This window comes from Monodelphis domestica, chromosome 1 (assembly GCF_027887165.1).
Source record: "Monodelphis domestica isolate mMonDom1 chromosome 1, mMonDom1.pri, whole genome shotgun sequence".
Lineage (NCBI taxonomy): Eukaryota > Metazoa > Chordata > Mammalia > Didelphimorphia > Didelphidae > Monodelphis > Monodelphis domestica.
In genome coordinates this window covers 632,300,877-632,328,410 of record NC_077227.1, presented here as the reverse complement: position 1 = coordinate 632,328,410, position 27,534 = coordinate 632,300,877, and the positions used below count along the sequence as shown (strand labels likewise).

Sequence of the window (27,534 nt, the reverse complement as noted above, 5' to 3'; positions counted from 1 at the left end):
AGGATTAACAGCAGAATAAAATATTAACAAACACAGACTGCCATTACTTAAAATGACCTGAAAATAAATTTCAGAGAAACAGTGAAGTTGAAACTTCTTAATAGTAGTAGTTGGTTAAATAAGGTTTCTGAAGATGTTTTATTGTGCAAAAAGAAGCATTCACTCTGATTTTCCTAGTCTTTTCTTGAGTCACTTATTAAGATATATAAGATTTTTAAATGAAAGAATAATCTCCCCATATCCAATCTACAGAACAACCAAAGAAATTTCCTGTTCAAAAAACTCTTACATCTTAGTTCTACAAAAATATTTTTTTGAAAACCCTAGTCTGGTTTACCTCTAGACCCGTCTAATGTGTGTGACTCAATCTAATCTGCCCCCTTTATTATCTAACGTAGTATCTTACACTCAGTTACTCCTCCAAGCTATCATGCCAAGTTACAAGCAAAGACTCACCTTTGAGGAAATCACCCCAAGAGTATACATTTCCTTCATTGGCCAAGGAGACCAAAATACTAAAGTAAACAATAAATTACAATGACCCAACAACACAATGAAAATACAAAATATATTTTTTAAAAAATCATTTAGGAATGTTCATAGCTGCGCTCTTTGTGGTGGCCAAAAACTGGAAAACGAGGGGATGCTCATCAATTGGGGAATGGCTGAGCAAATTGTGGTATATGTTGGTGATGGAATACTATTGTGCTAAAAGGAATAATAAAGTGGAGGAGTTCCATGGAGACTGGAACAACCTCCAGGAAGTGATGCAGAGCGAGAGGAGCAGAACCAGGAGAACATTGTACAAAGAGACTAATACACTGTGGAATAATCGAACATAATGGACTTCTCCATTGGTGGCGGTGTAATGTCCCTGAACAATTTGCAGGGATCTAGGAGAAAAAAACACCATTCATAAGCAGAGGATAAACTGTGGGAGTAGAAACACCGAGGAAAACTGCCTGAATACAGCGGTTGAGGGGACATGACAGAGGAGAGACTCTAAATGAACACTCTAATGCAAATATTATCAACATAGCAATGGGTTCAAATCAAGAAAACATGTAATGCCCAGTGGATTTACGCGTCGGCTATGGGGGGTGGAGGGGGAGGAAAAGAAAATTATCTATGTCTTTAATGAATAATGCTTGGAAATGATCAAATAAAATATAAAAAAAAATAAATCATTTAGGTAATTCCAAGACTTTCTAAACTTGTCCAAGTTTGCCTTAAGTCTAAACTTATATATATGGATGCATAATTATAAATATTTGAAAATTTACTATATTGCATTCTATTAAATATAGGCAAAAAGTAGAGCTTTTTCTCAAAGCAGTTAATTCAATTCTTCAGACATTGTTGTGTTCACTGTCTTATAACTACAATCATCAGTGGAAGACTAGTATGAAAAACATAAGACTAGTATGAAAAACATTGAGTTTTTGTTTTCAGACAAAGGTTGGCCTCATTGAGGGAAATATGCAATTTCCTAAAGACAATTTGGCCGGTTCTGTTCCTCCTGCTAAATTCTCCAGAGACAAAAATGAAGATTACACAAGGGGAAATGGAGAGGATCTTTGAGTATGAACAGGATGTAGCATAATCAGTGAGAAACTTTGGAAGAGTAAAAGATATTATCAGAGAAATACAAATAAAAATAATCAAGAGGTACCACCTCAAACCTATCAGATGGATTAATATGACAGAAAAGGTAAAATAATAAATGTTGGAGGGAATGTGGCAAAATTAGGATACTAATGCACTGCTAGTGGAGTTGTGAACTGATACAACTATGCCCAAAGAGTTTTAAAACTGTACATACCTTTTAACCCAGCAATATCACTCCTAGATCTGTATCCTAAAGATTTGGAAAGGACCTGATTGTGCAAAAATATTTATAGCAGCTCTTTTTGTGGTGGCAAAGAATTGGAAACTACAGGGATATCCATCAATTAAGGAATAGCTGAACAAGTTGTGGTATGCTTGTAATGCAGTAACTGTGCTACAAAAAATGATGTGATGGATTATTTAAGAAAGACCTGGAAAAACCTACATGAACTGATGCTGAGTGAGTTGCGCAGAACCAGAAGAATATTATATATAGAATAACAACAATATTATGTGATGAACATTTTTGAATGACTTGCTTATTCCTAACAATACAATGATCCACAAAAATCCTCAAAAGTCTCATGACTAAAAATGCCACCTGCCTCCAGAAAAAGAACTGATAGGTGTCTGAATGCAAACCAAGACATTTCACTTTATTTCTTCACTTTTCGTTCATTTGTTCAAGTTCTCTTTCACAAAAGGAGTGATATGGAAATATGTTTTACACTATGTAAAAGCTGTATCAGGTTGCTTGCCATTTTGGGGAGGAGGGAGAAAAGGGAAGGACAGAGAAAGAGAGTGAAATTAAGCCTAAACTTAAAGAAAATGAAGTTTTAAAAAGTTTTTTTTTTCCATAACTGACTTTTTTAAATGTTAGAAATTTTTTAAAAGATATTATCAGGAAAATATGTTAAGAAATGGATTGCTTATATGGGATGGGAGGTAAATAACAAGTAGAAAGCCTGAATACTCCACTGACTATCTTTCCCATATCAAAAGAAAGCAAGAAATGATTTATGTTGGGTAGATCCTCTATAGAATATAGACAAGGGAGAATACAGACAAGAATTGTACAAAGATGAAAAAGTTGCAATTTTCATCATTGGAGGGAACATTCAAATCTATACAAATTATTTCCCCAAAAAGTGCCAAATTGCTGGTGAAATATGTCCAACCACGTCAGACCACTTCAAATGGGCAAATGACATTTTGGTCTTCAAACTTCTTGTAATGCCATATTTAATAATTCACCCCATTTAAATTCTCCTAGTAAACTTCATATTAATAGGGTTCTTTCTAAAGTTCAATTAAAGAAATTTAACCATGAATTAAATATCTTGCTTTTTTTTTGTAAGGAAGGTACTGTGACAGATAAATGGATGGGGATTTTAAAAACATTTGTTTTGACAACTCATACAATTCATAATCTATGGGAATGACAACATGAACAGGAATAAAAAAAAGCATCAAGGCTATATCTTTTTTACCTAAAAAATAACCCCAACTCATTTATTCAAATTCAAAAATTAAATCTATAACCCTTACTTATTTCAGAAAAAACATCACCTGGGTCCTATGATTGCTCACAAGATTATTTATGCTGATTTCATCCTATAAGAAACTTTCAGCATAGAAACTTTCTCCACCCATGCTGACCATGTTTTCATTGTTAAATCTAGTATTAAAGAATTACCCAGGGTATTAGTATTGTAGACTTTTCTGTATCCCACAAATGGCACAGGTTAACAACTATACTTGAACCAAGTATTTGTGTGCAAGGCTTTATCTCTTCATCAAATTATTAAATATATTAGTATTAAAATTATTGCATATAAAATGAAAATGGGACTTTAAGTACCTTGTGGGGAGAAATATAGATAGGAAAGAATTAGAAAAATAAATGGATTTTTCATGGTCTAATATGATAAAAAAATAAAGCATATTGCAAGTGTTCTACTTATTCTTTAAATATACACACATATACTTAGTATACTGTATCCTTAAGAAAAAGAAACCAGGACCTTCCTCCCACGCGGCTTTATTTCCAACACTGCTCCACATTTCTTTCCTCTTTCTCTCTCTCTTTCTCTTCCGGTTTGTGGAGTACCTGTTAGCGCAGGCTTCGGTGTAAAGATGGCTAAGTCTAAGAACCACACCACCCACAACCAATCACGAAAATGGCACAGAAATGCCATCAAGAAACCTAGGTCACAGAGATATGAGTCTCTGAAAGGGGTTGACCCCAAGTTTCTGAGAAACATGTGCTTTGCCAAGAAACATAACAAGAAGGGACTGAAGAAGATGCAGGCCAACAACGTCAAAGCCATCAAGGCCCGAGCAGAGGCGATCAAGGCTCTGAGCACCAAGGCCTCCAAGGCCAAGCTCCTCAGGCCAAAGATCTCCAAGGCCAATGCCCGGCGTGCTGGCCATAAGATGGCCACCAAGCGTCCAGGCCCAAGGGTTGGCATCAAACATCCAGGCTCCAAGATCACAAAGCCTGACTCCAAGGTTGCCAGAACCACTGACCCCAAGAATGCCAAGCCCACTGACCCCAAGGCTGCCAAGCCCACTGATCCCAAGGCTGCCAAGTCCGCTGCACCCAAGGTTGCCAAGTCTGACTCCAAGGTCACCAAGTCTGCCCCCAAGTCCACCAAGTCTGGCTCCAAGGCTACTAAATCTGATACCAAGGTCACTAAGGCTACCAAGTCTGACACCAAGGTCACCAAGTCTGATCCCAAAGCAGCCAAGACCGCCAAGTCTGATTCTAAGGTTACAAAGCCCACTGATGCCAAGACTGCTAAGCCTGCTGAATCCACTGACTCTAAGGGCGCCAAACCAAAAGATGCTGGGGCTAAAGCTTCTAGTCCCAAGCCTTCAAAATAGATGCTTTAGGACAGAAGGACTTATTTAAACCCTAAATCACCACTTTTTCTCAGCCAGGGTATGATTATTCACTATTTTGTAGTACAAATAAAGGAAATGGTGAGTCATAAGAAATAAAAAAAAAGAAAAAGAAACCATGACACTATGGATTGAGGGCAGTTTGGAAGTTTGAAGACTTAGTTTGAAACCTTCTAATACATATTAGTTGGGTCATCATGTGCAAGTTACTTTAACTCTGAGTACCCAAGAAAACTCTTTAAGTCTCTAAATTACACATTCCCTATATGTTGATGAGACAGTTAGAAAATACTAGGAAATCAGCAAGGAAATTAACTGGGGCAGTCAACAGTTTCAATGATGCATCAGTGAAATTTATTCCATCTTACTGGGTTTTGTTGGCTATATAAAGAAATACTGATGATTTATGTGAATTTATTTGTATAATCTGCAACTTTCCTCAAGGTACCATTTCAATTAATTTTGTTAGTAGATTCTTTGGGGTTTTCCAGACAGCCTGTCATATCATAAGTTTTATTTCTTCTTTGTCTTTGCTTACTCCAACCCTTTCTTATTTCATTGTCATAGCTAACATTTTCACTGTATTACTCTGATCTTATTTTTAAAGCCTCTACTTTTTTTTCATTGCATTTAATGTTGGCTTTTGTCTAAAAAGACAGATATGGCTTAATAAAGAAGTTCTCAGCCTCAGACTCATGGATAGATATCAGGGAGTGTGTGAACTCGGTTGGGGAAAAAAAATTACATCTTTATTTTCACTAACCTGTAACTAAAATTTAGCATTTCCTGCCCTTATTAATAGAGGCAACAAAACATTATTCTCAGAAGGGATCTATAGGATTTACCAACCTGCCAAAGGGTTTATTACATATAAAAAAAGTAAAGAACCCCTAGGTAATCATATTAAGAAAATGTCTATTTATTCCAATGTGTTCTAGTATTTCTTTCTTTTCTTTTCTTTTTTTTTATTTTTATAAAAACCCTTACTTTCCATCTTGGAGTCAGTACTGTGTATTGTTGAAACAACACTATTAGATTGTGCTTTTTTATCTACTATCTTTAATGAGTTTATACTATTCATGGTTATGATTAGTGGTAGTCTCTCGGTGACTGAGAATGACGATTGTCTTTGTGCATTATCATCTATTGATGTACCCTCATGTGGCTTTGAAGTCCAAAGGCTGAGGCGCACAGTTTGTGGCACGTGGGACATGGGATGCCAGTTGTCACGGGAGGTGCGGTTGTGGCCTGGTGTCGGCATTCATGCGCAGCAGCAAGACATAGACGTCGTTCATCTTCAAAGGTGGTGGCGATATGGTTAATGTGGGTTCGCCAGCTGCTTCTTTCAGAGGCAGCGAGTTCTAGTTGCTTTGGTGTCATGCCAGCCCACTTCAAGTTGGACTTTAGCTGATCCTTGAATCTTTTCTTTGGTCGGCCTTGTTTCCTGAGTCCAGCTGACAGTTCACCATAGAATACCTGTCTTGGTATTCGCTGTGGGTCCATGCGGATGACGTGTCCAGACCATCGTAGCTGGGTGTTGAGGACCAGGACTTCGATGCTGGTGGAGTTGGCTCTGTCGAGGACTTCCTGGTTGGTGATTCTGTCCTGCCATCGGATCCTCATGATTGACCGGAGGGAGCGTTGGTGGAATTGCTCCAGCTGTTTCATGTGCTTCTGGTACAGTGTCCATGTCTCACAACCGTACAGGAGTGAGCTGAGGACCACTGAGTTATACTTTGAGCTTCGTCGCAGTGTTTACACCTCTGTGTTGGAGGACTTTGCAGCCCAGCCGCCCAAGTGCCTGGCTGGCCTTTTGGATCCTGGCATTAATCTCGTGGTCTAGGGACCCGTCGTTGGCGATGGTGCTGCCCAGGTACTTGAAAGTGTTGATGTTAGAAAGCTGCGTGCCGTCGATTGTAATGCATGGCTGGTTCGTTGGCCTCCCTGGTGCAGGTTGGACCAGCACCTCTGTTTTGCTGAGGCTGATAGTCAGGCCAAACAGTTTTGTTGCGGTGGAGAACCTGTCCACAATAGTTTGGAGATGATTTTCTTGGTGGGCCATGAGAGCACAGTCATCTGTGAAGAGAGCTTCCAGGATGAGTCTCTCTGTTGGCTTTGTTTTTGCAGTCAGGCGGTGAAGGTCAAATAGTGAGCCACCCAGTCGGTATTTGATGTAGATGCCCAGGTCTAGATCCATCACAGCATGTCGTAATACTTGAGTGAAAAATAGGTTGAATAGTACCGGAGCGAGGACGCAGCCTTGTTTCACGCCATTGGAGATGTTGAAGCGATCAGAAGTCTCTCCACCAGATAGGACTTCCCCTGTCATGTCGACATAAAAGAGCTGGATCAGTTTGACGAATTTTGCTGGGCAACCGAGCTTGATGAGGATCACCCACAATGCATCCCTGTTCACTGTGTCAAACGCCTTTGTCAGGTCTATGAAGACAATGTAGACACTCAGGTTCTGCTCAAGGCATTTTTCCTGCATTTGCCTCACCATGAAGACCATGTCGATGGTGCTGCGATCTGGTCGGAAGCCACATTGTGGTTCAGGCAGGTTCTGCTCTGAAACAGATGACAGGAGTCTGTTGAGTATAACATGGGTGAGGATCTTTCCAGCAGTGGAGAGTAGTGAGATGCCTCTGTAGTTGTCACAGGCTGCTCGTGCTCCTTTGTTCTTGTATAGGGCAACGATGGAGGCATCTCTGAGTTCTGGGGGCATGTCTTCCTCTTCCCATATGCTGGTCAGCACTATGTGGAATGCCTGGAGCACCTTTCCATTTAAGGCCTTGTACACCTCGGTTGGGATCCCATCTTTACCAGGTGCCTTGCCTGTACTCATTTGTTGAATGGCTTTTTGGACTTCCTCTATTGAAGGAGGGACATTAGGTCGTTCAATGGTGCAGTTTTGTGGGATCTGGTCAAGGGCGTTTTGGTCGACTGAAGAGGGTTGGTTGAGAAGCTGACTGAAGTGTTCTTTCCACATGTTGCTGATGCCTTTTTAATCTTTTATGAGAGTGTCACCATCAGAGGATAGCAAGGGAGTGGTGGTGGGTTTTAATGGCCCATAGACAGTCTTGAGGGCACTGAAAAATTGTTTGTAGTTTTTTGTATCAGCAAAGCGCTGGATTTCTTCTGCCTTTTTCCCCCACCATCGGTCTTGCATCTTCCTGATCTCACATTGTGACGTGGCTTGGAGAGACTTGAATCTGTCCTTTTTAGGAGCAGAGTTTGGGATTATTTTGCCACTCCAGAAAGGCTTTGTTCTTTTTGCTCAATAGGTCTTCAATAGCAGTGTTGTTCTCATTGAACCAGTCCTGGTGGTTGCGTTGTTTTGGGCCTAGGACTGCCTTTGATGTTTCCTTTACTGTGTCTCTGAACTGGTTCCATTTCTCGGTTGAGCTTCCAGTGAGTGGTCCCTTGGCAGACAGCTTGTCGTCCAGGCAGGATTGGAAAGTTTGCAAATACGATGGATCTCTAAGACGACTCACGTTGTAAAATGCGCGAACTGTCTGGGCGCGTTTTGGATGGCAAAGCGCAATGTGCATTTGAAGAGTCGCTCTAACCAATCGGTGGTCTGTCCAGCATTCAGCTCCTCTCATGGCTCTGGTGATCTGTACGTCCTGGATATCTCGCCGGCTTACAATGATGTAGTCAATGAGATGCCACTGCTTTGATCGTGGGTGCATCCATGTTGGTTATGATTATTACATGTGTATTTCTGTCAATCTATTTTCCTTTTGTTCCCCCCCCTCACTTCATATCTTTAACCCTTAGAGCTGTAAATAAACCATTAATCTGATTAGCATGCTACTATTCATGTTCTAATGGTTCGATTGGTATAATAGTTAAAAACTAGGTGTTTTGTCATGTGAATGGAAGTATATTTAATCTATTCAAGCATTAGGCTTTATGTCCAAAAATTAAAGAAAAATATCAAACCAGAAACTGAATAACCACACATATCATATTACATCCATGAACACAAGAAAATATGTGAATAGCTTATAACTACTCATCAAATTCACCACCATTGTTAGACATTAAAAATGCTTGGCTTATTATTAAAAATAGGTCAAAACATTAACAATGAATTTGACTTACAGTGTGAGCACATTTCCAGGGGATAGCTTGCTTCATTTCCCTGAAATTTAAAAAAAAAAAGTTTGTTAGTCATAACTAGCTAGTCATTTGATATACTAAATGTAAATATTTTGGTTCAGAGCATGTAAAATGGATGAAATGGCAAGATTCTATGTGTTTTCATGCCAAAAATGGGAGCTTATAAATGAAAAGCAAAGTAAGTATATTTTAGAAACACTAATTAATAACAAATTCAGATAAATCTTAAGGCAATAAATAGAATCAGGAAATGTCTCTCTCTCTCTCTCTCTCTCTCTCTCTCTCTCTCTCTCTCTCTCTCTCTCTGGAACCTGTGGATGTGAATTTATACACAAATATAAGAAATTATGAAGTCACTTCCAGGTCACGTGAACAAGATGATGGACCAGATGTTTTTAGATCCCTACCACTTTTCAAACGTCCCCAACAACAGAAATTAAATGCTAAAGTTAAAATAATTTTTGCTATTTCCATGGTATTGGATGCCAAGAATCTAAAAGAAAAATATAACCTAAACCTAGGAAATGGATGTTCAGTGAACAACTCAAATAGTTAACACCTCCCCCACTTTCCATGCTACCAGCAACGAAGCTACAGTAATAGGCCCAAGGATACCACATCAGTTTTACATCAAAACCCACCCCCATACCTTGGTTCTACCTCCCTTTTTCCAGTGCCATGATGATTGCAATTCCAGGCTGCATAAGTTTTTTGGCCCTCAAAAGCTAGTTTGGTCACAGAACCCCAGAAGCACCAATGCGGATGCCAGGGAAAGCATGCTCTGACTTTGGCCAAGCACCAGCTTGGCCAAAGAACTAAGGAACAGAAGGAATAGTTCTGGTCATCAGGACAGAACATTGTATGTGGGGAGCTGTGATTGGTTTTCCACAAAGACTGAGGGAATAAAGAACACAACATCCAACTGGGGGGGGGGGGGGCCACTTCTGACCACCCAAAAGTTAGCTAAAGCAGAGATCTAGGCTGGTGAATTGCCCAGTATGGGGAGGAGGCTGAGAAGCTTTGAGATCCAGTTCCCAAGAAAACCACAATCAGATGAGAAGAGAGTCGGAAGTGAGCAATAAGTTAAATATGGAAAAAAAGATTCAAAGTACCAAAAATTCCAGTAAGAAATCTCAAATTATGTTCAGTTCTTGAACATAAATAGATAAACCAACAGAAAAAGTAGTAAAAACAGAAATATGACCTCCAGATCTAGTAGTAAACACATTTAGGAGTCTGAGAATAAATACTATAAAATAAAGGGAAATGATCCAAACACTTGAAAAGACAAGGGACCCTTCTGGAATGTGAAGAAAACAGGTAACCACAAGTTGTTCCTAAGTGACTTAAAAGAAAAATTTTAATCTTGATAGATTGGGAATGCAATCTAGAACAAGTTAAAAACAAATGCCCACTATGTGAAGCAAAACATATGGATTTGGAAGACAAGACACCAAAGGATCACAGATCTCTCACACCATAAGCAAGAAAATTACAGAAAAAAATTGCCCAGAACCTAGAAAATTAAATTCCAATAGGAAAAAATTCAGATAACTTCCGGGGGGGGGGGGGGGGGGGAGCTGAAAGTGAATTCAGAAACAAGTTCTGCAAGCCATCAGGATCAATCAAATAAGGCAAGTCTATTCTACATCCACCAGGAAGAAAAAAAAGAGAAGAGAATAGATTATGTTTCAAAGCACTAGAGCTCAGGATGGCCCATCTTGAAAAGCTGAGCCTAACCATACAGAACAAAATGATGAATGTTCAAAAATAATAAAGAAGAGTTTGACAAATTTTAGCAAAAAACTAGCACTGAAGAGATTATTTGCATCTCAAACACCAGAAATGCAGGAGTGAATAAATCCAGAGGGCAACTAACAGAAAATAGATTTCTTTCCAAACGTACACAAGGAGACAGGTAAAAGCAGACATCTGGGAGAGGCACCAGTGAAGAAATGGACAGGGGACATTAGGAACAGAACCTAGTGACACAATGGAAAATGAAAAAAATGTTGGAGGGAAGCTGGGGAATAGAGAGGAGTAAATTATGCACTAGGGTCAAATCAAGGGCTATCAAGGAGGGGAAGGTGACCGCTTTAATATCAGAAAGAGAAGAGCCTACAGGGGAATAGGTGAAGAAGGACTGAAAAAGGAGGCCATACTCTGGGGAAAAGTGTGAGAGGTTCCACTGATGAATTTCACACTAGATGAAGTTAAGGGTTTTTTGGACAAAAAAAAGACAACTTATCCAGGGAAAGGGGGAGTTGAAACCCCTAGGGGCATCAGGAAGATTAAGAAAGAATGAACTCAGGGAGATTCCAGGTAAATGTAGGAAAAAACCAAAAGGTCAATAAGAAGATATAGATAGGAGTTTTAAAGAGTTGCCTTACCATGGGGCTCTGACCTCTCTGATACATGTAGTAATTGGCATTATTTTGAGAAGGAACAACAGAAAAGGGGAGGGGTTGAGGGGAGATGATTGAGGATTTAGAGAAAAACAAAAAGACAGATAATGAGAAAGCCTTTTTTAAAAAGGGATTTAAAAAAGGAATTCAAAAATCTTATGAACACAATAAGATGAAGGGAAGGAGAGAAAGGGAGAATCTGCTTGATTAAGAAGAAGAAAAGAGGGAACAGAAACATTTAGCCAGATAAAAATGAGAGGAAATAATAAAATCCTAAAGGGAAAGGAAAATGATAATAGAGGATGGGGAGTGAGGGGAAAAGCTACAATGGGGGGAAAAAAGGAAAGTAACTGAAGGAACATAATTGTTTACAGCAGAAGTGGAAGGAAAAAAAAAACAATTTTAGAGATCGAGGAAAATATAAGCCTTATACTTTAAATGTAAATGGATTAAGCAATTTAATAAAATGAAAAAGAGTGACAGATTGGATAAGGAAACAAAACTTTACAATCTGTTGCTTACAAGAAACATTTTTTTAAAAAGGCATACACAAAATAAATTTGAGGATGGAAAAAAATTACTATGTGTCAAGTGAATCTAAAAAAGCAAGAGATGTAACCACACTGACAATACAAAAACAAACATTCAAAAAATAAAAAGATATAACTAAAGAAACTATTATGCTGAAAGGAATCAGACAATAAACCAGTATCAGTAATAAACTTCTAAACTCCAAATGCCTCAGCATCCAAATTAAAGAAAACATCTGAGCTTCACGAATACATAGACAGTAATACAACAGTGTTTTCAAAAACTGAGAAAAAAACCTTATCAGATTTCTTTAAGAGACAAATACAACCCTAGTACCTAAATAAGGGAATGATAAAACACTGAAAGAAAACCATAAGCTGTTGTTGTTAATGAACATTAATAAAAAAAATTTTTTTTCAATCCTAACAGATTAGAGTAACTTATCCAAGAAATAAATGACTAAAATCAAGAGATTTATATACCAGGGATGCAAGGTTAGTTCGACATTAGGAAAACAATCAACATAATTAATCACATTAAAGACCCCACAGTCTGAGTCACATAATCAGCTCCATAAATAGGGGGAAAAAAAACTTGACAAAGTGCAACATTCTTTTATGGATCACATAGCTAGAAAGTATCTTGAAACCAAATTTGAATTTGGATCTTCCTGATGCCATGACTACCCACTATGCCTCAACATTAGACATTTTAATAGCTACACTACATACCACACAATAATGTAGGCTTTTTTTAGCATCATAAAATGCATCTAAGACCAAAAGCAAACATATGCATGGGGATACAATAAAACCTTTTCTAAGAAAAACAGAAATGAGGCAAGATTGCCCAGTCCACTCCCATTATTATTTGATATGGTACTGGAAGTGTTAGCAATAAGAGAAAAGTAATATCAGCAAAGATACTAATTGGGATAATAATTTCAAAAATGTGCAAGCTACAAAATAAATCCTCAAAATCAATAACATTTTTATATAATAACAAAACACAAGAAGCATTAATAGAAAGGGAAACCCAATAATGAATAACTACAAAATGTATAAAATATCTGGCAGTCAACATTCCAGAGTACTAACTACACAAGTCTTTTCAGTGCTCTGGAACACAGATATAGCTATATAAAGAGAGAACGAGGCATGGAGTCAGGAGAACTTGGGTTCAAATGTGACTTCAAGATACTTCTTAGTCATGTGACTGAGCAATTCACTTTGTCTAGGCTGCCTGGTTCTTGTCACTGGTCTTGGAATTGATGCAAAGACAAAAAGATATGGATTTTTTTTAAAAAGAAGAATTAAAGAATAACCTAAATAGCCAGAGTGCTCATGACTATATTTTATCAATGTAATAGAGATGACAATACCACAAAAATTAATGCATACTTTAAATAGTATGCCAATCAAATTATTAAGAGGATATTTTACAGAGCTTGGGGAAATAACGAAATTCACTAGGAAAAACAAAAGCTCTAGAATACCAAGAGAAATGATGAAAAGAGGTAAAAATGATAAGGGAATACCATTTACATACTTTCTACCATATTAAAAAGCAACAGTCATCAAAGTTAGCTGGTATGGGTTAAAAAAAAAAGAGATGGTCAGTGAAACAGCCTAGATGAAGGAGATTCAGAAAAACCCAATGTTTAATAAAGAAGGAAACATAAGTTACCTATAAAATAATTTTCCATTTCAAAAAAACTGCTGGAAAAACTAGAAAGCAGCATTGGGCTTTGGCCAATACAGTACACAATGCATTCTTAATGGATATGGCTTTATTATTAAAAATCATACTATTAAAAAAAAAGAAGAGAAACAGATCTCTCACAGCTCTGGATAACATGTTGTTGTTTTTTTTAAAACTCTAACCTTCTGCAATTGGTTCCAAGGTAGAAGAGCAGTAAGAGCTAGGCAATGGGGATTAAGTGAAGTATCTGAGGTCATATTTGAACCTAGGATCTCCTTTCTCTAGACCTGGTTTTCAATTCACTGGGCTACCCAGCTGCCCCCAACAGATAAGTATTCTTAATCAAACAAGAGATATTAAATAGACAAACTTTGATTATTGAAAAAGAAAATGCTTCTGTACAAACATTAATGTATCAAGGATAAGAAGGAAAGTGGTTAAATGAGGGGAAAAAAATCTTTGTATCAAATTTCTCTGATAAGAGTTTGGTGAGATCCATGATATATAAATGACACCCCCACCCACCCACTATATGTATGACTAAGCAGCCATTTCTCAATGTTAATTATGTGTGTATGTGTATATATATATATATATATACACATACACACATATATACATATATATGAGAATAGTTCTCAAAAGATGAACTGCAAAGTATTTACAACCACATTTTAAAAATGCTCCAAATCATTAATAAGAGAAATACATAATAAAAAATTCTGAGATTTTACCTCATATCCTGCAAAATGGCAAAAATGACTCTCTCCCTCCAAAAAGGTTGCATTTAATGTTGGAGAGTTTGTGGAAAGAAAGGTCTAATAATAATATATTATTCATGGAGTTGTCAAATAGTACAAACATTTTGGAAAGCAATCTGGAATTATTTATGCAAAGTGACTAAAATGTCCATCTCCTTTGAATCAGAGACCCCATTACTGTACTTATACCCCCAATTAAGCTTTCATATAATACCCCCCCCATACTCCAAAATATTAGCAGTACTTTCTGTGATAGTTAGGAATTTATAAATAAAGTAGAAACCCATTCAAATACAGAATGGCCAAACAAATTTTGGTATTTGGTTGTTATACAACACTCCTGAACTATTAAAAAAAAAAACAATGAAACAGAACATGTGTGAAAATCTACATCAACTAAAAATAGAGTGAAGTAAACAGAACCAATAAAACAAGATACACTGGAACTTTAACAATATAAATGGAAAGAATACATAAAAAATAATTAAAATGAAACAAAATTATAAAGACCAGGTAGGACTCAAATGAAGGGATATGAGAAAAAGGTCAAATTTATGCTTTATAAGGTATAGTTGAAAGAGCTGTTAGCCTAAACATAGCCGATTTGGGAGGCACATGGTATCTGCACTGGAGTCTGTTAAGGAGGAAAGAGGACATTGCTGCTTTTTTGAGATAATTCTATCAAATAGGGTAAGGTAGAAAATGTCTATAAACAGATGGCAGGAGGTTTCCAATAAAGAGGCTTCCAATTCAGTCTTTCAAAAAAAGGTAGTTTTAAAACTTGAGTTTCCTATAATAGGATTTCCCCTCCTATAGTTTAGAACTTAATTTTCCTAGTGAAAAGAGGAAAGGGGAAGGGGGAAGGGAATAAGGATTTAATCACTACCTACTTTGTGCCAGACACTGTGCACTTCTTACAAACATCTCATTCAATCCTCACAACAACTTTGTTTTATTATCTCCAATTTTATAGTTGAGGAAACTGAAGCAAACAAGTTAAGTGACTAGCCCAAGATCACATAGCTAGAAAGTATCTTTGAAGCCAAATTTGAACTTGGGTTTTCCTGATGTCATGACCAGTACTCCAGCCACTCACTGTGCCTCAACAGTAGACATTTTAACTGCTACACCACATAATTGGGCCAGGTCTTTCACACATTACATGCTTTTGGGCTTTTGGTTCTGTCTTTAAAAAACCTTTTGTAAAGGCCCTGTATCCATGCCCTTCCATTGTCATAACCTTAAGTGAGCTCCTTATCAACAGGGGCTGTTTTTTGCATCAGGACTTAGTGGAGTGCCAGTCACAAAGCTATTACAATAATGCTATTTGCCTGATTTCCTCTCTTTAGTCCCATTCCCACTATTCTAGTAAAGAATAGAGCACTTTTTAAAAAACACTTACTTTCTGTCCTGGTAACAACTCTAAGGTAGAAGGGCAAGGGGTAGGCAAAGGGGTTATGTGACTTGCCCAAGGTGACATAGCTAAAAAGTGTCCAAGGTCAGAGATAGATAACTTTTTATTACCACCCACAGAGTATTACAAAGGCCAAAAAGTTAATGTGATATGATTTCCAAATTATTAATTTAAATTCAGTCCAATGATCTCTAACTCCAAATTCATGTTTATTTTCAAATTAATAGATATCTAGGAAACATGGTATCAAAAAAGCAAGTGTATTATAGAACTCAGTTAAATACTTGGAAGAGGGCTCCAAATGCACTGGGTATATCCTTTCAAAAGACAGAGGAAGATGGGTTGAAATCTGCACTACTGAAAGAGTGATATCATAAATACACATATATCTCTCTAATTTTCATCAAGATTATCTAAACCTTTGTTTCTTAAATAAAATTCATAAATTTTATCAGGACTCCATGAAATACCTTGTGGAGGGAGGAAGGATAAATCGCCATAAAATCTAGTCCTCCTAAAAAGGGATGTAGCAAAATTAGGCCTTGCCTGACAGTTAACAAAATTCATTTTGGCAGATATGATCACCTGATTCAGTCCACTGTACTTTCCTTGCTTCTCTAGGGGACTTAAAGATGCTGTAATTTTTAAAGCATTAGTCTTGTCTCACCTCTAGCTGAGCTGACTTTCTTTACCATTCAGTAAAAGAAAATGAAAAAGTAAATAAAGGCCAGCAAAAACAGAAGAAATTATTGAAGAAGAACAACAAAATTAAAGAATGAAGACAGAAAAAAGTTTGTTTCAAGAAAATACTAACAACCTATAATCCTTTGACCCTTCTCCTGGATTAGTGATGCATCTCTTTTATTTGTAACTCTTTTGAAAAAAAAAAAAAAGAACCCAAAAAACCCTTTTGGATATAACTTTCAATTAAACCATTGGTGGTAACCATCAATAATGTACTGGCACAACCTGACATTTCAAGCTACATGCTTTTATATCTGATTTTCCATATATTGGGGACCAATATGAAAAATGCTTAGGCTTTCCACAATAGAATTATCAACTTCAACAATTATAGCTATTCATAGACAAATTATATAATCATATAATTTAAATGATGTGAAATGATACTTTTTATGAAATAAATGAGAACCAAGATGCTTTGATATATCATTTACTTTACTTGTAATTACTTTATTGCAAGACTAGAAAGAATATTATAAATCAACTGATATCCAACTATAAATCAAGATATACGAGCAGTTCTCTAATAACAATGAAATACTTATAGCTTTTTAGTATTTAACCTACAACCAAATAAGGCAATGCTGTCCGTCCTCAATTAAATCTAATAAAAATGAATATTCTGACATGTCCTTTGAAAGCATTCAGAGGTTTATAATAACCCTCTATAAAATTTATTTCTACTTATTTTAACTCTGACACACTTTAAAAATGAAAATAGTAGTAAACAAAACCAGAATTACAGTAGGGAGGGAAAAGGTTTTAGATTTTTTTTTTCTTGGAGGGGAGGAGTTGGACTGTTTTCTGTCAAAAATAAATATTCATTTGTTCATAGTTATTTTGAAAACACTTTTTATTTACCATTGTGACTCAATGACACAGATTAAGTTCTCTTTAGTTTTGCATGAAAGTTTTAAAGAGCAGTGATGGATTATTTTGATCTAAAAAAATCTCTCTCTTAATTTTTACCCCAATTTAAAAGGATAATTGTCTCATCACCTACACCATAATCTTTACAACTTGCCTTCTGTTCTATAATTTACTAACCATACACTCTCTCAAAACAACTATATATACTACACAGTTTTCATTCCTAGAAATAAGTAAATGGCTTGAAAAGAATAACTAGAATGGCTTAATTCTTTGCAAAATAAATGCTGGGAAGGAAAGGAAATCTGGATGATGGTGTGGTATAATGATAACTGAAATAGAAGGTAGAAAATCAGTTCCAGTCTCAGTTTTGCTATTTTCTGTATAACTATGGATATTTACTTAAATCCTCTGGATCTCCTTTTCTTAATCTATAAAATAAGAAGAGTTGAACCAGATGATTTCTACTTCTGATCTCAATTCAAAATCTAGGACCTCTAAGTTTTAGATAGTGCTCAATGCAGGCCAGGGGATCAAAAAAGGTCAGACACTTTATAGTTCCATGCAGAAGTAGCATCAATAGCAGGATTTTCAGGGACATAGAAAGAGAAGCGAAAGGAACATGAGGGACCCTATGTTATGTGCTTTTACATACTGCCAGGATATGTAGAGGTCTCTAAACAGAAGTCTTGGGGCCACATATTTGATATGTTATAAAGGGAATTCTTCCAGTATGCATTTGGTCTATTTGTCCCCAGGTTCCCTTCCCACTCTGTCCTTTGTTACTCTGTGACTCGTTCTGGGGATAGCAAGTGTTACAGATAAAAGAGTGGTTGCCTTAAACTGTGACCGCGAAAATATGGTTTCAAGACTTTGTCTTGAGTTAAATCAAAAATAAGTGGTCGCCATGGGAAAAATTCCCAAATATAAAATACCCAAGTCAGCTGGGTTTTGTGGAGATTTTAATTAATACAAATTAAGGAATTAAGAAAAAGGAGAGAGAATAAGAGAAATATAGTATGAAGGGCCTAGGCCATGAATTTTATCTGTAACACAAGTCAGATCAAGAGTAGTGAATTCATTTTGAGAAGGGCAGAAAGAAGGAGAAAGAGAAATAAATACTATTCATGTTGAAGAAATTCCTCAGGACATATTTTAATACTATAAGGAAAAGTGTGCTCTTTCTTGCCAATATTAAAAAGCAAAGTATCCTCAGTGATTAAGGTCTTTTGGCATCTTAAATCTAGTGTAACTGGTTAAATCACCTTAATTACTGGTATTACCAACTTGTATCCAAATATTAGTAATGATATTCTGCTTCAGGCATGCATGTTAATGCAATGTGATATTGTTAACATTAGCTTATAAAATAATTCTGGTCAATAATAGATCTATATATTTGTCAAAGCAACTTGGAAAAAAAAAGTTAAACATCTGCCCCATTTTAAACACTTTGATAGCTTGCTTGGGGTATTGAAGTTATTAACCATTAAAAAAAAAATCCTTTGCCAAAAATTAGGCAAAAGATTAAACTATATTCTACTCCTAATTATGTCAAAAACTACATATACTATTTTACAATGAAAATTTCTTTTTAAGATAGTATATTCAATTTTTACCATTTATTTATTAATAACTATGCAACTTTTGTTCAGTGGTTTTGAGATTAGTAATCATTCTAATGATTACATATAAAGCAAGAAAACAAAATGTCATAGTAGAACAAGGGATTCTTTTGCTTTGAAGTCACAAAGATCTGGATTCAAGACCTGCCTCAGATACAAACCAGCTATGCATAGACACCTCACTTATCCTCTCAGCAAACTCAGGGTAACTCTAAACTTAAGATATAGACTGGTAGTAAATCTGTATTGGAAGAAAGAGCACTAGAAATTCCATATACTGGTCCAGACCTTCCCCCTCTGTTACAGACAAAAGAGTGGTTGCCATAAACTGTTACAGACAAAAGAGTGGTTGCCATAAACTGTGACTGCAAAAATATGGGTTCAAGACTTTGAATTGCCAAAAGCATAAAGACAATTTTTAGTGTCTTGATTTAAATCAAAAACAAGTGGTCGCCATGGGAAAAATTCCCAAATATGAAATACCCAAGTTAGCTGGGTTTTATGGAGATTTTAATTCATACAAATAAAGGAATTAAAGAAAGGGAGAGAAACAGAGTAAGAGGAAGGCTAGGGCCTAGGCCAATGGCCTAGGCCTTTCTTTTAAGAGAGAAAACTAAGTCAGTCTTTAATCACTCACCACAAGATTGTCCCAAGCAAAACTCTAGTGTTCAGAGAGACCCTCCAGTTCAGCTCCTGAGCTCAACTGATCCAAACTCCCTCCCTGAACTGGTTCAGACAGCTTCTTTTGAAGAAAATTTTCTCCTATGTCACCTCCCCTAAATTTTCACATCTACCAATCACAGTAGACATTTTCCAAAGGACTGATCATTCTTAATTCACATCTTGTTATCACCTTCTCTGGGTAGACTAAAACTTCTGAGTAATTCACATCTCTTTGCTAAGCTTGCCCTTTTAGTGATTAATTTAACCTTAATAGGTACTTAGCACCCTTTTGTATTAAATCTAAAAATAGACCTAGCTTAAGGGCTTTTGCCTTACTATAAGTATGAGTTAAGTACTTTTTCATTGTTCAGAAAGGAGTTTACAACTTTATCTTCCCCTAGATTATGCCTAAGTATGGGTGGAGTAATTTTTAAGTTCCCAATACATTCCTGATCAAATACCTCCATTGTTTAAATGGGAATAGCCTTAACCAAATGTTTTAAGGTAGAGTTTGAGCAGTTTTAAGATTCACACCTCAACTAAAAAAGGTATACAAGTATTGCCATGGAGTGGTTGAGAATATAAGGACAATCAATATCTTCTCCCAAAGAGCTTTTATATTGAGGGGATAGGATACAAAATGTTTACAAGTAAGCACAAGGCATGTAAGGAAGGACAATCACAAAGAGCTAGATGAAAGGAATTATAGTGGGAGTGACACCTGAGAAGAGCTCTGAAATTCAGAAATTAGTTCCAGGTTTGGAATACAACTTGTATAAATACAAAGAGACAAAGAATGAATATAGAGAACACAACTATTAGTCCTGCTTGGCTGGAACATAGCTTATATAAAGGGGAATAAAATGACATAAAGAAAGGTAGAATGGAAACAAAGGATTAAAAACCCAGATGAAGCGATTATTTATCAGAGACAATAAGGAGCCACAATAAATTTTTGAGCAGGGTAGGAAGATGGTTAAATTGTTATTTCTTGGAAAAATTCTTCTGGAAGCTCTGTGGAAGAAGGGAGAAATCAGTCTAGGTAAGGGCATTAACTAGGGTTGCGTTGAGTGGAAAGAAGGGAAAGGGATAACTGAAATATGCATCAACAAAACCTAGTAACAATTTTAGTACTTGAGGAAAAGGGGAGATAAAAGAAAAAGATTACGTTAAAAAATAGTGACAGGGTATTAATCTATCAGTGGGAAGATGATGGTGTTACTAAAATTATGAATATTAAGAAGATGATTCTGGAATAGGGTATTATGTTTGAAATGTTAATGTTATATCAAGGTGGAGATATTTAGTATGCAATTACCTTGTTTTAAAATTGATACTAAGTATAAAACAGAAGAATGGTATGGGCTAGACAACTGGGGTTAAGTGACTCATCCAGTCACAGTTAAGAAGTATGTGAGGCTAGTTTTGAACCCAGGACCTCCCATCACCAGGTTTGATTCTCTATTCACTTAGTCACCCACCTGCCTTCAGACATGCTATTTTAAGCATACATGTTTATCTCTTTCCACTGATTGCCTCCTTCCTCATTCTTTATATAGGCAATCTCTACTTTAAACAGGTTACTGTGGTCTCAACTCATTCTAATCTCTATATCTTCCTTTCAATTAAATTCAACCTAAATTTATACAGCATCTATCACGGACAAGGCATTATAGTATAACCCAGGGGAGAGACAAAACTTAAGAATAAATTTACAGTCAACTAGACTTCACTCCTATTATTCCTCTAGGGTGAAATGCTCTTCTCTTTCCAGTCTGAAAAACTGTATACATCCTTTGGATAAAGTCCAGTTGAAGTCTCAGAGCTTCAAGTCTTCCCTGACTAGTCTACAGTGATATTGCCCTATTCTCATTTAAGTATTTATAGGAATATATTACTTAGAACAATCAGCGATTTTGGTATGGTTTCATTCTGTGACAACAGTGGTCATGTGTGCTTTTATTAACACTAGACTGACTCAACCTCAGAACCTGACTAGATGAAACTAGATTGAGCTGGTTTCCCTATTTGTAATCTGTCACTTTGGTGCTGAATTTTGTGCCATACATATGATTCATTGCTCCTTTTGCCTGCATTTTTAAAATTGCATTTAAAAACAACTTTAACTTCTGTCTTAGTACCAATTCTAAGATAGAAGAGTGGCAAGGGCTAGGTAATCAGGGTTAAATGACTTGCCCTAAATCATTCAGTTATGAAGTGTCTGAGGTCTTTTGAATCCAGGCACACTGGATGCTAGCCCTATCTACTGTGCCTCCTAGCTGCCCTTAATTCTGCAGTTTTAAAAATGGATTACTTAAAAGAAATGTGCAAAAGTCGATAAGTTCTTAAAAGAACAGAACTTCAATAACTATTTGAAGAAGAATGGAGTCAAACATTTTAAGAATCATTTCAGCCTACAATTAAAAAAAAAAACACTAAGAAAAATATGCTTAAAAGCAAACACTACTACAACATAGCAAACAATGGATGTATAATAGCTTAATTAATTCTCAGAAAACAAATACCTTCAGAGAGACCTGGCTTCCAGAAACCACAGTGAAAAGTCCAGCTATGGCTGTTTTTCCTCCTTAACTTAAAAAAAAGACTATAACTTCTATATAAAACCATCTACATTTATTGCCTCCACTACCTCTTATGCACTTTGTAAAAATAATCTTTACCTTTCCATCTTAGAATAAATACAGTACAATGGTTCTAAGGCAGAAGAGCAGAAAGGGTTAGGTAATAGGGATTGAGTGACTTGCCCAGGGTGGCACAGCTAGGAAATATCTGAGAGACCAGATTTCAACCCAGGACCTCCCCATCTCTAAGTCTTGCTCTCAATTCCCTGAAACATGTAGGTACCCCCTTCTTGTATACTTTTTTTTTTATTTTAAACATTATTTTATTTGGTCATTTCCAAACATTATTCACTGAAAACAAAGATCATTTTCTTTTCCTCCCCCCCACCACCTTTCCCTCTCCCATAGCCAACGCACGATTCCACTGGTTATCACATGTGTTCTTGACTCGAACCCATTTCCCTGTTGTTGGTATTTGCATTAGAGTGTTCATTTAGAGTCTCTCCTCAGTCATATCCCCTCAACCCCTGTAGTCAGGTAGTTGCCTTTCATTGGTGTTTTTACTCCCACAGTTTATCCTCTGCTTGTGGATAGTATTTTTTAGATCCCTGCAAGTTGTTCAGGGACATTACACCGCCACTAATGGAGAAGTCCATTACGTTAGATTGAACCACAGTGTATCAGTCTCTGTGTACAATGTTCTCCTGGTTCTGCTCCTCTCGCTCTGCATCACTTCCTGGAGGTTGTTCCAGTCTCCATGGAATTCCTCCACTTTATTATTCCTTTTAGCACAATAGTATTCCATCTTATGTACTTTTTGATACTTTGTAATCTATTTCCCAACTCAATTCAAACTATTCCTTCCTAAATTTCCAATGACTTCTTGGTTACCAAGGCTGATGGCCTCTTTCCAGCCCCCATTCTCTTTTTTTGAACCTGTATCTTCCATCTTAGAATCAATATTGTATACTGGTTCCAAGCCAGAAGAATAATAAGTAAGAGCTAGGCAATGGGAGTTAAATGACTTACCCAGGATTACACAGCTAATTAGTGTCTAAGGTCATGTTGGCAAACCTATGGTATATGTGCCACAGGAAGCTGCTCTTCTCCCCCTCTCCAGGCCACTTGAGGATGTCGCCCACCCCTCTTGCCCAGTGGCCCAATGGGAGCATTTCCCCTCTCCCCTGTCTGGGGTAAGGGGATGGATCACATGTAGCCTGAGGGTTGGGGCACTAGGTCTCTAAAAGGTTTGCTTAGTCTAAGGTCATTGATCTTAGGTCAAATTTGAACCCAGGATGTTCTGTCTCTAGGCCTGGCTCTCAATCCACTGAGCCACGTAGCTGCCCTTGGGTTCTATCATTCTAGATTTTAGCTTGGCATATAACAGTGGTTAAAAAACCCTCTCTCTCCTGGATTCTCTCTTCTCTCTGTTTTTTTGTTTTGTTTTGTTTGGTGAAACCACTGTAATCTTAACTGGCCTTTTTGACAACCTCTTATCTCCCCATAATTGCCCAGGCTATTCTGTCCCTTGTACCTAGAATGCTCTCCCTCTCTTATACCTCTTATAATGTTAGTCTCCTTTAAAACTCAAGAGCACTCAGATAAAATACTTCCATCTATAGTAGACCTTTCCTAATAATTCTTTAAAGGCTAGTGCAGTCACCATCCCAACCAGTAATTTTGCATTTATTTTGAATATACATTTATATGTGATGTTTTCTCTCTCCATAGAATGGAATCTCTTTTGAGAGCAGACTGATTTTGCCTTAGTAGCAATAGCACCTAGTACCATGTTGGTAAACTTATGCCATGCATCCTCTCTGCCTCTCCATGTACACCTGAATACATTTCTCACATGACCCACCCCTCTGCCCAGCAGCCCACATGTGGCAATGGGGCATGGGGGTTGCAGTTTGGGCAATCAGTCTCTAAAAGGTTCAACATCACTGACCTATTCCATTTGTCATTAAGTAAATGCTTATTAATAGAATGCATATTGGGGTCTAGAGACAAGAGTCCTTGAATACTAAGAGGAGGATACAATAGGCACGCACACAAATCACGCACAAAACACAAAATAATTTTGGGTGGGATGGAAAAGGAAAGAAGTAAGGTCTCTTGAAGGAAAAGGCATTTGAGTTGATTCTTAAAAGGATTCCAAGGATTCTAAGAGGCTGAGCTAAAGAGGTAGAATATTCTAGGGAAAAGAGATGAAGGTGAGTTTACTTGTGCATTCAGGCAGACTATTATGGATAAAATATTTTTCAAACTAGACAATAAACTTCTTTAAGACAAAGACAGTTATTATATTGCTATATCTCTACATTATTTAATACATAATTGGCATGAAGTACTTGCTTCTAAGAGAGGGAGGTTCAAAAATTTCCTGCTGCATAACCTCTTTAAAGTTCCACTGCTATACTGCTAACCATCTAGTTTCATTAGAACCTACATCAACCACTCAAAATAACCTAATGGATCAGAAGTACAGGAGTTACAAAATGGAGACAAGTTAAAAAAAAGCGAAATGCCTAGGATAAAATGAGACTGCTCTGAGAAAAAGGACTAACTGGGAGCACTTTTATGTTGTCTTAACAAACTGAGAATTATGAAGCAGATAGTGGTGTTCCTTGAATAATATTATGTATCTAGCCCCCAATTCTCTGTTGACATATAATCTCATATTTCCATCTACCTTTCAGACATCTTCAACTGGATGTCTAGTAGCCATCTTAAATTTAATGTGTCCAAAATTGAATTTACCACCTTCCCCCCTAAACCACCTCCCACCTCCCCCAGAATCACTTTTACGGTAGATGATAACATAACAACACTGCTGGTCCTTCAGGTTCACTATCTAATAATCATCTTGGATTCCTCATTATCTCCCTCCCCCACCCCCTCCATATCTGAGCTGCTGTCAAGGCCTATAACTTTCACCTTTGTAACATCTCTCTGTTAGGCCTCCTGGAACTGACACCACTCTGGAATACTCCCTCGCCACTGTGCACCTGGACCATTGTGTCTCTCTCCTCTTCAATCCATCCTCTATTCAGTCACTAAAGTGATTTTCCTAAAATGTAGGTCTCATCACATCACCAATCAATCAATAAACTCCAATGGTTCCCTATTGCCTCTAAGATAAAATATAAAATGCTTTTTGACATTCAAAGCCCTTCAAAATCTAGCCTCCTCCTACCTTTCCTGTCCTCTTACATCTCATTCTCCCAAATGTTCAGTCAAGTTGACACTGGCCTCCTGGCTATTTCTCCTCCATGCCTGAAATACTCTCCCTCCTCAACTCCATATGATTTAACCAGCTTCTTTAAATCCAAAGTAAAATCTCGTCTTTTCCTGGAAGCCTTCCCCAAAATCTCTAATTTTAGTGCCTTCACTATTTCCACTTTATCTTGTATGTAGCTTGTTTTGTATATTTTTATGTACATTCTGTCTACCCCATTAGACTCAAGTTCCTTGAGGACAGAGGTTGGCTTTGCCTTTTTTGGTATCCCACAGCATTTAATACAGTACCTAGAACTAACTGTAGGCCATGTAGAGATTTTTCTCATCAATCTTTACAAAACAACTAAGAAATTATTTCTATTATTTAAGGAAGAAGAAACACAAACACATGCAGGCAACACAAGCCTGGAATCAGGTACACGTATCTTCCTTAGTTCAAATCTGGCCTCAGATATTCAACTAGTTGTATGATCCTGGACAAATCACTTATCCTTTTTTGCCCTTCATCCTCATTTGTAAAATGAGCTGAAGGAGAGAATAATGTATTCCAGTATCTTTGCCAAGAAACCCCAAATGGGGCCAAGAAGAATCCAACAGGACTGAAATGACTTAATTTTTAAAAATGTATATATAAAAACATATACATACATAAAAATAAAACTATATAAAAATGTACATACAAATATATAAAATTCCCAAAGCTAAACAGCAACACAACCTCCAAAATAAATCAAGATTAAAGTTCAATACTGTATCTCTTCTCAGGCACTCTGTCCTTTCACCTAGGAATTCTTTTATATTTGGTCTGAAGCAGAAGTCACGAAGAATGCTAGAAGCTGTAGGCTTGAGAACATGTTCAAATCACCTTATTTTCCATTAACATGTTATCTATTCCTCGTTTTTCCTCCCTCTTGATTTCCTTTTGTTTCATCTTACCCTTCCATAAATCTTTGGAGAGAATTAAACCTATACATATACCTACACAACTCAGCTTGTGAGGGAAGGCCCCTGACCTCCTTTCTGCCAACATCTTTGAGTCCTATAAGCTATCCTATATTCCTTCTCTTTTCCTCTTCTTGAAATACCTCCTTCAGGAAGCTATTACTATTAATTTCAACCCAGATTTGATCAATCTTTCATTCCCCCCATAATATCAATAGGTTCTTTTTTTTTTTCAAAGGATTACTGCTACTCCTAAAAAGGGTACTTAAAATGAATCTCCTTAAATAAAACAGGGTCAGTATTTTATTGAAAATAATGAAAAAAACTGAGACTTGTACTTGAAAGTGAAACTAAAATTATGATCTAAGTTTACTTTATCTCATTTAATGACATTTCAGTTCTAACAGTTTTAATTATGTGCTAATTCTTAGAAAAATATATTAAGGGAGGAAATGAATCAGGTGCTGATTTCTTTCATTGTACTTTTCCTAAGAAAAATTTTTGATAACACAAAAGTATATCTTTTACTTCTGACTTTCTCAAACGTTGATAAAAAGAATAGAAACTCACTGATGCCAAATGCTCAAAAACTTTTGGCTTCCAAAATTTTTTGGCATTCTAATCATTTTCTTTTTAAGCACCTACACTTAGCAAAAGATTGTCTTTAAAAAAAACAGCGGAAGTGGGAAGAGATGGAGTGTTAAAGACAAGGGGTTTGATTATATGCGGAATGATTTTATAAATGATCACATTCAGTAGTAATCATTTTTACATCTAACTTTTGCTTCCCTACAAAACTCTGTGATGGCATCATGGATAAGAAGTTGTAGCTTTTTCAGGTTGTAAACCCTGAAGTAACTAAGAATATATGAGTTGCAGAATGGTTACTGCTCTGCCATGATAGAGAGCTTTTTATTGCTGGAAATTCTCCTACTATCACAGGTCTAGATCAAAACAAAATGAAACTTTGTAACTTCAGGAGTCAGATGAGTATTCCTTTTTTATAATATTTTGCATCTGTTGAGGTTTTATGGACATGTCTTTCCCAGCCAAACAAAATTAGAAAGGGCAAAGGAATATGCTTGAATCTTTCCAAGAAATCCAGAGCCTTTGAGAGTACTGTGTACATAGAAATGGGTTCAAATGTTACCTGAACCATTCATTCAACAAGTATTTATTGAAGGCTTTGTTGAGGGGGCAAAGCCAAGATGGTAGAAAAGGTACACAGACCCACCTGATTTCTATTGAGTTACCCACCAAACAACTAACATAACACCTCAACACAAAATTCTGGAGCAGCATAACTCACAAAAAGATAGGGTAAAATAACTTTTTCAGCCCAAAATAACTTAGAAAGCAATCATGAAAGATCTTTTGCACCAGGGTGGAAGTAAAGTGCAAAGCAGCACATCAAGG

General features: G+C 36.8%; 1 protein-coding gene across 3 annotated transcripts in view; it reads right to left on the bottom strand.

The window, feature by feature from the left end:
- Nucleotides 1-27,534, bottom strand: part of PPP3R1 (protein phosphatase 3 regulatory subunit B, alpha) — a 131,021-nt gene that overhangs the window by 52,026 nt on the left and 51,461 nt on the right. For 2 of the 3 annotated variants that reach the window (XM_056813911.1, XM_007476726.3), the window contains exon 2: nucleotides 8,620-8,659. The exons of the other annotated variant lie outside the window; for it this stretch is intronic. In XM_056813911.1, the coding sequence (XP_056669889.1) occupies nucleotides 8,620-8,655 (36 nt within the window). In that variant the 5' untranslated portion in view covers nucleotides 8,656-8,659. The remainder of the gene's footprint in view (nucleotides 1-8,619; nucleotides 8,660-27,534) is intronic. 3 annotated transcript variants of the gene reach the window in all.